The 11,867-nt window shown below is 48.8% G+C and overlaps 1 protein-coding gene across 2 annotated transcripts; it reads left to right on the forward strand.

Moving 5' to 3' along the window:
• Positions 1-474: 474 nt before the first annotated feature.
• LOC120876345 (histone H4 transcription factor) lies at positions 475-10,053 on the forward strand. Of its 2 annotated transcripts, none has more exons than XM_040258167.1 (10): positions 475-609; positions 3,861-4,045; positions 6,092-6,321; positions 6,581-6,692; positions 6,892-7,044; positions 7,553-7,630; positions 7,717-7,837; positions 7,923-8,061; positions 8,154-8,278; positions 9,090-10,053. In XM_040258167.1, exons 2-10 carry the CDS (start codon positions 3,871-3,873, stop codon positions 9,505-9,507), a joined length of 1,551 nt encoding a protein of 516 aa, XP_040114101.1. In that variant the 5' UTR covers positions 475-609; positions 3,861-3,870; the 3' UTR covers positions 9,508-10,053. The 2 variants fall into 2 exon arrangements, with proteins under 2 accessions (XP_040114101.1, XP_040114102.1); XM_040258168.1 differs by lacking the exon at positions 475-609 and adding an exon at positions 728-1,051 and having other exon boundaries at positions 9,090-10,046.
• Positions 10,054-11,867: the final 1,814 nt, after the last annotated feature.

Genomic DNA, 11,867 nt, shown 5'->3' on the forward strand with positions numbered 1-11,867 from the left:
AGGGAGGAATCAGACATGACTGCCAGGTTTCAGGAGTCGTTCACTGAGACTGGTAACAAAGGAGGCAGAGTTGTGGGAGGAAAAGAAGATGGCATAAGGAGTACTGATATTTAAGAAACAGGAAGATTAAGAAGGTGAAGGACCCCCAGTTTGGGCCGAGCAGGGTTCGTTGTTCTGCGCACCGAGCCTCCGACGCCTCTTCCTCCGCCTCTTCCTCTGTCTCAACGCCCACGCACCAGCTGGAGCTGTAACCAACAGGAGGAGGGAGACCCCTCTCGGCTCACAGCCCGAGCTCGGCGCATGCCCAGTGGGTGCCGTGCGCCGAGCCTGCGCAGTCGGGGAAATTCGGGCCCTAGGGAAGCCTGCCTGCACTTAGCCTGCAGACCCGCGGCGTCCACAGCGCTACCTTCCCGCGCGGCCCGCTGCCGCTCACTCCCGCCCCTTCCGTGTTTTGGTCGCGCACGGGTTCCGTCAGTAGCAGCGGCGATTGGCTGTTAGAGGGATTTGAGAGCGACGATTGGCTGTCGTTGGCCGTCACTCCAGCTCCCTCCCGGAGACGGTGCGAGGTGGGAGGGGAGCTGGAGAGACCCGGGAGCTGACTGACGGGAGGTAAGCAGGGGATGCCGGGGATGGCGGGGTAGCATCGGTCTGTCCTTCGGGCCGGCTGCCGAAGCCAGGCACTTTTCCGGTCGCTTCGGCGAGGCGCTCTCTTGCTGGTCGGCCACGCTGTTCTGCCTGGCGCCTGCAGCGCCCCCAGCCCCCAACCCCGACTTACTTTCCAGTCTGGGGCTTCCTTGCGGCTGAAGCACGATCGCCGCCACGCCTTAAGGGGAAGCCAGCGGGGCTGAAAGGGGGAGGTTTCCCTGCCCGAATGGTCTCCTTCCTTCTCTCCGAATTCTACCTGTGCTCCAGAGGCCCAGTCCCCACCGCTAAGGGCAACATTTCCTGCTTAGCCTGCCGCCTGTCCAGCTCTCTGTCCAGCTCCCCTCAACGGGCGCTTTGTTTTGGTGGTTGTTTAAACACGTCAGAATCTTATCTCTTCGGCCAAATTGTGAGTCCTTAGAAGGTTCCAGACCTTGGTCCCTCTTTTCTTGCCTACCATTCAGGGTTCATTCTCGGTGCGTTGCGTTGCAATTTATACTCAAGTATTTGCTCGTTGCTTCTTACCATGATTCCCTATGAAAGGAAGGGTTAGGAATCCTTCGGGTTTTCCTTTTGTTGATCTTTTTGTAGCATTCGTTCTTGGATCATCTAATTCTTAGAAGCAAGGATATGAAGAGCCAACACTTGCTGAGTTAGGCTAAGCATTTTAATATCCATTATGTGTTTTAATCCATAAATCAATTCAGTGAAACAGGCATGATTATTCTCGTATTAATAATACATGGGAAACCCTGGCTTAAGTAACTTGCCTAAGATCACAGGGCTAGTAAATGTTTGGAGCTTTCTAATCATATCAGTCGATTCCCTCATCCACTGCTGTGATAGTAATATCCTGTTTTACATTTAAGGAAACAGGTTCAGAGAAGCTAGGTGATTTGTCCAAAAGTAAAATAATGTTATAGATTTACTTGAACATTAAAAGAGCTCTTAGTAGGTGTGTGCTGGCTCTGCAGTTAGAACTGAAGAGAGCACAGACCAGGCTTTCTAGGAGCTCACAGCTTATTGGAGGAAACTTACAAAACAGCTACTCAATAAAGCATGCTTTGGGTATTGTGTATATGGATATGATGTCTTTGGTGAGGAGGGAATCAAACATAAAAAGGTAAGACAGGCAGATGGAGGAGGAGAACAGAGCCATGCTCCTTGGCCTTTGAATTCTGTTTCCATCACTTCCTAGCTTTGTGATCTTGGGTAAATTACTTAACCTATCTGGGCCATTTCCTCATCTGTAAAGTGGGATAATCAGGCTGCCTACTTCAATAGGATTGTTGTACTAATGAGTTTTTATAAATATAAGACACTTAGAACAGTGCTTGGCATATGCTTGCGTGCATGCTTAGTCGTGTCTGACTCTTTGCCACCCCATGGACTGTAGCTCTCCAGTCTCCTCTCTCCATGGAATTTTCTAGGCAAGGATACTGGAGTGGGTTGCCATTTCCTTTTCCAGGGGATCTTCCCAACCTGAAGATCAAACCTGCATCTCCTGCACTGGTAGGTGGATTCTGTGCCACTGAGCCACCAGAGAAGCCCAGGCTTCTTATGCCCTCTGTGCTGCTGTGTGCTGTGCTTAGTTGCTCAGTCATGTCCAATTCTTTGAGAACCCATGGACTGTAGCCTACCAGGCTCCTCTGTCTGTGGAATTTTCCAGGCAAGAATACTGGAATAGGTTGCCATTTCTTTAAGGCGTCCTTAAAAAGGGGTTTTTGGTACTTCCTTGGTTATCCAGTGGTTAACACTCCATGCTTCCAAGGCAGGGGTTACCTTTTTAGTCCCTGGTCAGAGAGCTAAGATCCCACATGCCATGAGGTGTGGACCAAAAAAAGGGGGAGGAGTTCCTTTGGTAACCAGTTAGATATAGTAGGTTCTTATACTTGTAAGTATGAAAGATTTTATGCATTTTGTATTTTCTGGGGTTTTCCCCTTTCATTGTATACTAAAGTTCTTTTTCAGAGTTCCCGCCTCTCTCTGAAAGGCCAGAAGGAGCAATACCTCACTCCCTTCCTGGGTACCACAGAGAGTTGGTGAGAATCCTCAAGGAGGTGATGCTCAGGGGACAGAGTCAGGGCCTCTTAGTGTCTTTTCTTCCTCCAGAGATTTTTGTGTGCAGTGTCACCTGTCATTCTGTGTTTTGTTTTAATGAGGGAAACTATCCTTTTATTGTTCCTCAGACTCTGCTTCTGGAGGCCCCATCACAACTGGGCTGCTGAGTTAAAGGGCAGATTTCTAGGCCTAACCCCAGCCTTCCCAAATCTGAATCACTAGGGCAGGAGCTGGAAACCTCTGCATTTGTGTGCATATTAAAGGTTGAGAACCTTTTGTTTTTTATTCAGCTTTCTTCAACGAAATGTTTATTACCCACCTAAGTGTGCCTAACACTGTGTATACCCAGTATAAACTGGACAGACACTGCCTCTTATGTGAACTAGAATTGACATTTTTGTTCAGAGGATATTAGGGCAGTGGTGAAGTAAAGCACCAGATAGGTTAGGCAAAAGGAGTATGTGTGGCACTTCATAAGTCTGATGGAGTACTTAGGATGTGATCCAGTGAGAAATAAGGAGCTTCTAGGCTCCCTACCCCTACCCTCTGGTGTGTGATCTTGAGCAAACCAGTTAACCTCTCCGGGCCTTATGCCCTTATCTACAAATGAAATTAAAACCAGTACTTTCCTCATAGGATGATGTTGGTAATTAGATGACACAATGTGCTTAGTAGGTGCTTGGTGTATAGCAGATTAAAGGCAGAAGGGTTTGTTATCCCCATTCTGAAAATAAGGGTGTTCAGGAATAGAAGGGCCAAGGTCACACAGCTAAGTAGGTGGTGGACAAAGGAGTCTGAATCTGAGCTGTGGGTCTTCAAAGCCATCTCTTTGAACCTGAGCATTGTTCTGCCTTTTGTAGGAGTAATCCCTTCTTGATGGGTTGCTCTGGAGCTCCTTGAAAAAGTGTCTGTTAAAGTTCTTAGCTCAGAGCCTGGCACATGCTCAATAATGTCAGTTTGTATTCTCCATTCCCAAGAACACCAAACAGCTTCCAGGGCTTTGAAGAACTGCTACTCTGTCCTTACTGAAAAAGCACAGCATTTCTCACAGGTCACTGAAAAACATCTCTTGGCTCTAGGCTGGCTGGCTGTCCCGTGTTAACCCCCAGCAGCCCTTGGGTGGAATCCATACAGGTGCCGATTTCTTCCTTCTCTAGGGTGAAGGCCATGCCGCCGCCTGGGAAAGTTCCCCGAAAGGAGAACCTGGGGCTGCAGTGTGAGTGGGGGTCCTGTTCCTTTGTGTGCTCGGCCATGGAGGAGTTCTGCGAACATGTCACTCAGCACCTGCAGCAGCACCTGCAGGGCTCTGGGGAGGAAGAAGAGGAGGAGGAGGACCTGCTTGGTAAGGAAGCAGGACACAGGAAGGGGAAAGAGTTCAAGGGATGGTGGAAAATCTGACTCTCCTTGCCACAGAGGGAGAAGGCAGCCAGTGAGAGTGGTGGTTTATTTTCCTAATTGTGCTTTTTTAATTTGTTTATAAAAACATTGTAGGCTCATTCTGGAAAACTCATTCAGCAAGGATATGTGGAATGAACCTTTCCTCTTGCCATTAAAAGTCAATTAACTGACAGTACCTTAGTGAACATTCTGAACATTCTTTTTGACCTCTCTCTGCATGTATATATATAAATTAATAGGATTTTATTTTTTTTAAAGGATCATATTGTACAAGCTGTTGGTAGTGAAAGGTTGTTGAATCACGACGCCGGGATTCTTGGCCCTCGGAGGAGAAGAATTCAATCCGGGGCCAGAGACGAGGCTTGATCGCTCAGAGCTTTTGTGTAATAAAGTTTTATTAAAGTATAAAGGAGATAGAGAAAGCTTCTGACATAGGCATCAGAAGGGGGCAGAAAGAGTACCCCCCCGCTAGTCTTCAGCTGGATGTTATCTAGTCACAAGCAGCCTGTTAATGAAAGAAATGTCTCAAAACTCAGAATGGCACCAGGCCCCTCACCCATAAGATGTATTTTGGGATAATCTTGGCACCAAATGGTTTATCTTGGGCCATAAAATGATTAACTTGAATCTTGAAGAAGGGCAGATCACCATACAAATAGTTTCATTTACACAGATTAGAGGAACAATATCAGAGTATAACATACTGGTTTATCAAGTAGGTTCTGAGCCCAAAAGGTGGAACCGATTTGAAGACAGAGTTTGGGGTAAATGCATAGTACATTAGCATAGCTTAAGATAAACATTTCCATAAGAAAAAGGCATTGGTTAACTTCAGGTGAAACCAGGTGTCATTATGGCAACACAGAATTTTAAGAGAAACCTCCTTTTAAATTTGTATACAGAAGGAAAAAATATCGCTAGTTTGTTTCCTCCTGCCACTTAAGAGAGAGAAAAATGCCTGATACTTGCAGGCTATTTCCTCCGTTTGGAGACCCCTGGCCTTTCTGCCTGTTACCCTCCAGTAGTCTGCTTTTTTCACTCTCTGGCAGTGTTTTTATGTATTTATTTATTTTTTATTATGACCATCAGTTAGGAATGCATTTTATGTCACAACCCTGTATAGAGAAGTTAAGAAATACTAAAAACAATCCTTGCCTTGATTAAATTCTCTCTGAATTGTTCTATTTTATTCTCTAATTAAAAAGAAATTGTGATTTGCAATCCTCTAAATTGATTTCACTACCCACTAATGGGTCATAACACAGTTTGAAAAAAACTTCTACAGAAGGTATAGAGACAGCTCTCCTTCCCCCACCTCAAATTCCGTTTTAATCTAGTGACTGTAACCTATAACTAATAGCTTCAAAAATCAAGTAATATTTATACAGAAGGGGAATTAGGTGATTATTATATTTTTAAAAGTACCTACTTGTCAAAACAAGTAAACCTCTATAGAGCACTGAAAATTTGGTGCTTAGAGAGATAGGAAGTAGACAGGAATAGCTGATAGCCCTTCCTGGAGAAGGCTGATCTTGGGCAGAATATGGGGGAAAGAAAGACCTATGGTTTGACAGGAGGGAGTGGGAGGCATCCCAGGTTCCTCAGGGAACAGCAGAAACTCCAAGCCACAGTAGCAAATGCCAGCCACACCTGCTGTGTCTGAGTCACTTTCACTGGGCTGTGGACACACTGTCTCCCTGCCTAGACCATGCTTCCTCTCCACCTGGTTGTAGTTTTATGTTTATGCATGTGATTATTTTGATGTGTTTTTCTTCCTGACTGAAAGCTGTGCAAGGGTAAGGACTGGGACTCTCTTTGTACTCGTTGTTGTATTCCCAGTGCCTGGCACACAATTAGTAGTCATTAAATGCTAGCATTTGCTAGATGAACTCCTGGTATACCAGGTCATCCCAGCCTGGTCCCTTGCTGCTAAGTGGAAGGAGAGCTTCGGAAAGGTATCAGTCACTTCTTTCTAAACCCCTTTTTGCAGAGGAAGAATTCTCCTGCTTGTGGCGGGAGTGTGGCTTCTGTTCTCCAGACAATTCTGCCGATCTCATCCGCCACGTCTACTTCCACTGCTACCACACCAAGCTGAAACAGTGGGGACTGCAGGCCCTGCAGAGCCAGGCTGACCTCAGCCCCTGCATCCTGGACTTCCAGAGCCGCAACCTCATCCCTGACATCCCCGACCACTTTCTGTGTCTGTGGGAGCACTGTGAGGTCAGCAGACAGAGCCAGGAGTAGGGATGGAAAGGGGTTGGGGATCTTAACTCAAGACTCCTTAATCCTTTCTGGGATACGCTATGTTCCTGAAGTTCCTGCTAGTAGCTTTCCTTCATTTCTGGGTAGCCCCATGCTCAAACTTTCCTATCCCCACCAATTAATTTGGGAGAGAACCAAGAAGCCCCTCTCTGGACACCTGGGAGTAGAAGTCCCTCCACCCATCCTCAGTCCTTACCCCAAGTTGCTCCTGGCACAGAACTCCTTCGACAATCCCGAGTGGTTCTACCGGCACGTGGAAGCGCACAGCCTGTGTTGTGAATACCAAGTAGTCGGCAAGGACAACAATGTGGTGCTCTGTGGCTGGAAAGGTAGGCCCACTCCTTAATTTCTGGCTTCTAAAGAAAGTTTGGGGTTGCTAAGGGACCAGGGCAGCTAGGGGCAGGACCAGTTCTGCAGGGCAGGGTTGGCTGCTGGCTGGAGAGACTTGGGGGTGGCTGGAGAGACTTGGGGGTACCAGACCCTACTCTGGGGGTTTGTGGCTGGACCTGACCGGGCCTTCCTTCCCAGGCTGTACCTGCACCTTCAAGGACCGCTTTAAGCTTCGAGAGCACCTCCGCAGCCATACCCAGGAGAAGGTGGTGGCCTGTCCCACCTGTGGGGGCATGTTCGCCAACAACACCAAGTTCTTAGATCATATCCGTCGCCAGTCCTCGTTGGATCGTAAGCAGTTGAAGAAGGGGCATAGGTGCAGGCTGTCCTACTTGGGGTGGTGGCTGGGGGCACGTTCTCAGGAGAGGGGGCCCCTGAAGGTATCTGCAGCTTAGCTATGTCTGTCTTGAGGGCTCAGTCACCTGGCACAGTCTCTGCTGATGGGGACTCATTAGACGCTGTCACTCCATGCTTACTCTGTGCCACGGCTCTTAGCTCAGCGAATCCTCGCAGCAGCCCTATGAGGTAGGCTTCTTATCCCCCGTTTTTGCAGATGAGAAAACTGAGGCTCAGATTAAATCACTTACCTGAGATCACACTGCTAGTAAGTGAATTCTAATTCAGGTTCTCCACTCCAAGTCCCACGCTCTTTTCATGATACTAGGTCCATCCATAGTTCCTCAAGCTCCCCTCTTCTTGGGTGGTTTCCCTCTGCCTGGGGGGGTTCCCTTCTCCCAGCATGCTCTCCTCCTCTCTGCCACCGCCTGTGCTCACCTGACTTCTGCCCGACTCCCTGCAGAGCAGCACTTCCAGTGCTCTCACTGTTCCAAGAGATTTGCCACAGAGCGGCTGCTGCGGGACCACATGCGCAACCATGGTGAGTAGCTGGCCACCACCATCCTCCGGGCCTGCCCTCCAGGCTTCTGCGAGCTTTGCGGCCACAGCCTCCTCTCTGCCCCTCAGTGAACCACTACAAGTGCCCTCTGTGTGACATGACTTGCCCGCTGCCCTCCTCCCTCCGAAACCACATGCGCTTCCGCCACAGCGAGGCCCGTCCCTTTAAATGTGACTGTTGTGACTACAGGTAAGAGGAAACGGGGTGGGCAATCACAAAACCTGGGTTCCAGGATCCCCCATGCTTTCTGATCTCTCCTGACCTCTTTTGGCAGCTGCAAGAATCTGATTGACCTCCGGAAGCACCTAGATACCCATAGCAAGGAGCCAGCCTACAGTTGTGATTTCGAGAACTGCACCTTTAGTGCCCGGTCGCTCTACTCTATCAAGTCGCATTACCGAAAAGTGCATGAAGTGAGTGGGGCTGTTGGTAGGGAGGGGCCGGTAGAAGGGTGGGGGGTACCTGGCGCGGGGGGAAGCTGGCCTCACTCTCCCCTCCCCACCAGGGAGACTCAGAGCCGAGGTACAGATGCCACGTGTGTGACAAATGCTTCACAAGGGGCAACAACCTCACTGTGCACCTTCGCAAGAAGCACCAGTTCAAGTGGCCCTCAGGGCACCCCCGCTTTCGGTATGTCTTTCAACCTCCCCCCATACCCGCATTTCTGCATTTTTTTCTTCATACTTTTCAGCAATTTAAAAACCTTGAATTTGATGGTGCTCTGATGTCCGCTATCTCCATTTAGGCTCAAGGAACCTCCAAAATATTGGTGGGGCAGAGTATTTTTCTAATTTTTGAATCCAGGGAACAATACCAAACCCAATAAATGATCCCCAAAGCCCTGCAGCCAGAACCAGAGCCCAGAGCCAAGGGTCCTAATAAGTAGCTTCATGACCTTCTATAAATCCTTTGACAGCCCTACTGTCCAACACAGACAGTTCTTCTCTCTTCCCTCCCCTCCCTTTCCTATTTTAAAAAAAAAATATTGGCTGCATCAGGTCTTAGTTGCAGCACACATGATCTTCATTGCAGCCCTACTGTGAAGGCTTCTAGAGAGAAGTGCAGGCTTCTCTCTAGTTGCGACGTGTGGGCTCTCTAGTTGAGGCGCATAGGCTTAGTTGCCCTATGGCATATGGGTTCTTGGTTCCCCCACCAGGGATTGAACCCCCATCCCCTGCATTGGAAGGTAGGTTCTTAACCACGGGACCACCAAGGAGGTCCCTCCCTTTCCTTTCTGAGTAATGAGCTTTCTTGCCTTTTCTTCTAAATATTATACAATACAGACTTCTTTTTTTGTCTTTAACACCCATCACTTAGAATCCCAGGGCTTCTTCCCTCCTATTATCCCTTACCTTGCCAGTCTACAGCCTGTGTCTGTCCCCCGCCCCTGCCGTTCCCCCCGCCCCTGCTTGCTGTACCCTCCGTGCTCCTCCTTCACTAGGTACAAGGAGCATGAGGATGGCTACATGAGGCTGCAGCTGGTTCGCTATGAGAGTGTAGAGCTGACCCAGCAACTGCTGCGGCAGCCACAAGAGGGATCAGGCCTGGGAGCATCCCTGAATGAGAGCAGCCTGCAGGACATCATTCTGGAAACAGTGCCCGGGGAGCCAGGACCCCAGGAGGAAGCTGAAGAGGAAGGTGGGGGCGGTGAGGGCATAGCCCTCCCGGCCTCTCAGGACACGTCCAGCCCTATCATCCACGTGGTGAACCAGACCAATGCCCAGGGTGAGCGGGAGGTCGTCTATTACGTGCTGTTCGAAGCCCCAGGAGAGCCCCCACCCACCTCTGAGCCCCCCTCAGGGGGCGTCATGGGAGAGCTTCAGGGAGCAGCTGAAGAGCCAGAAGTCCAGATGGTGTGAAGGCTGCAGGCCCCAACCCTTGCTACCTCCAGGCCCTGGAGTCTGAGCCAGGCTGGTGGCAGCGCCCCTAGTGGGCAGCCCTTGTCAACGGATGCTTTTAGGAGTGATGCTGAGAGTCCACTCTGGAGCCAGCTTGCGTCACTCAGCGGGCTGAGGGATGTCCTTTTTCAGCCAGTCCACATTCTTTGGTGATCCTGAAGAGTTTTGATTCTTTGAGGTGGGGGGCACCCTGGTTGTGTGTGTGTTCCTGTAGAGAGGACTAGTGTCAGGCTTAAAACCCTAATCCCCTAGACATGCTAGAACAGGGATGAAAATCCATAGTCAGCTCATATCCATTCCTATCTGTAGGGGTCCTTGGGCCCAGGGATGCCAAGTAACTGATCCCTCCAAGGGCCCTTTCCTCAAAACCAGCCAAGGCATTTCCCTCTGAATGGTTCCTCTTATAGCCCCAAGGACTTTCATGGTTATCCTCAGGGATGGGATTAGAGGCACTGAGTTTGTGCATAACAATTGTTTTTGGTAATAAAAGAAATGTGTGGGCTGTTACTCATTTCTTCTTCCTTATGTTTGGTGGATTAACTAGGCAATGAGGAGATGCCGCTGCCCAGAAGTGGAGCAGAATAATTAGGCTTGTTTCCCTTTTTAGTGACTGGGGTTGGTTTTGTTTTTAACTGTCCTCTTGTTCCCTGCCTCCCTCCCCCTCACCCCACCTTTGGTGAAATTCTCCACTTCCTCTCGAAACATCCACTGAGATGGAGGTCCCAGGCATAGGCCAGCAGTGGGCAGTAGAGCACTGGAATGGACGAGTGGAGCCCACCAGGGAGACCGTTCTCGGGACTCTGGTGCTGGGTAGAGCCCGGCACTTCCGGGGTAGGGGTTCTACAGAGGCGGCTCAGGGTGGGGGTGGGGGTGTGTGTGAACGGCCCTAGGGAAGAACAGGTACTTGGGAGTCCCAGAACCAAGTTAGAAAGGTATGTGTCTGAAAGTGTATTTTCCTGAAGAAAAGGATCTTGTTTTTTCAGTAGATTCTTAAAGGGGTTGGAAACTTTCAAAATAGGAACCATTTTTTTAGGCCTATCTAGTCACATCTTCGGAGAAGGCAGTGGCACCACTTCAGTGCTCTTGCCTGGCAAATCCATGGACGGAGGAACCTGGAAGGCTGCAGTCCATGGGGTCGCTAGGAGTCGGACACAACTGAGTGACTTCACTTTCACTTTTCACTTTCATGCATTGGAGAAGGAAATGGCAACCCACTCCAGTGTTCTTGCCTGGAGCATCCCAGGGATGGGGGAGCCTGGTGGGCTGCCGTCTGTGGGGTCACACAGAGTTGGACACGACGAAGCGACTTAGCAGCAGCAGCAGCAGTCACATCTTAGCACTGTGTGTCCACTCTTAAGAGTCTCTGCCACTCTCAAGAGATCAAGGAAATACTCTCGGGTCTTGGATGGGCAGGAAGCTATCCCCCCCTTCAGAAATTAAATGTAATTCTTACTACAAAAAAGTACTTTTTTGTGTGCCTGTTGCTGAAAGAATTCAGGAAGAAAAGTCAGTTAATTCCATCAGCCATTTACTAAGTTCTGCTAAGAATACAAAGATGGATAGATGGATAAACGCAGGCAGGACCTGCCCTGGAGGGACTTGCAGTACAGAGGTGAGGAAAGACCTAAGTGAGTGGTCAGGGTTCATTGAGGAGACTCAAAGAAGGAGCTGGCAGTATTACTTGGGCAAGGGCTCAGGAAGGGCTTCAGCAAAGAAACGAATAGAGCTACCACCTACAAAGGGGCGGCAGGTTATTCCAGGCAGAAGACACTAAGTCTCAATAAAGAGGGACTTTGTGGTCTCAAGCACTGAGGGCCGTAGGTTGTAGAGAGCGAGAAGACTGGGAAAGAATGCAAAGCCACCTGGAAGGACTGCATCAAGATTTAGAATGATGATTCTGGCCATGATGGGGAATGAGAGAGCAGGCCGACCGAAGTTAAGGGGTTGCTGCAGGAATTCAGGCAGAAATCCTGAGAGCTTTAAGGTTAAATCAGTGTAGATGTTCATTTGCCTTTGCAAGAAACACCAATGTGTTCACCATATACAAAAATAAACTCAAAATGGGTTAAAGACCTAAATGTAAGACCAGAAACCATAAAATTGCTACAGGAAAACAAGCAGAACACTCTGACATAAATTGTGGCAGCATATTTTTGGATCTGTCTCCTAAAGTATAGGAAACAAAACTAAACAAATGGGACCCAATTTTTAAATGCTTCTGCATAGAAAAACTAAACAAAATGAAAAGACAACCTACAGAGGGAAAAAAATTTGCAAATGATACTCAAAGAGTATCCAAAATATATAAAACAACTCATGCA

The sequence above is a fragment of the Oryx dammah genome, unplaced genomic scaffold (assembly GCF_014754425.2).
Source record: "Oryx dammah isolate SB20612 unplaced genomic scaffold, SCBI_Odam_1.1 HiC_scaffold_17, whole genome shotgun sequence".
Lineage (NCBI taxonomy): Eukaryota > Metazoa > Chordata > Mammalia > Artiodactyla > Bovidae > Oryx > Oryx dammah.

Excerpts from the sequence above, each read along its gene's own strand:
- LOC120876345 (XM_040258167.1), top strand. The coding sequence starts at position 3,871 with ATGCCGCCGCCTGGGAAAGTTCCCCGAAAGGAGAACCTGGGGCTGCAG. Across the intron at positions 4,046-6,091 it reads GGAGGAGGAGGACCTGCTTG|AGGAAGAATTCTCCTGCTTG; the intron begins GTAAGGAAGCAG and ends CCCTTTTTGCAG. Across the intron at positions 8,062-8,153 it reads ATTACCGAAAAGTGCATGAA|GGAGACTCAGAGCCGAGGTA; the intron begins GTGAGTGGGGCT and ends CCTCCCCACCAG.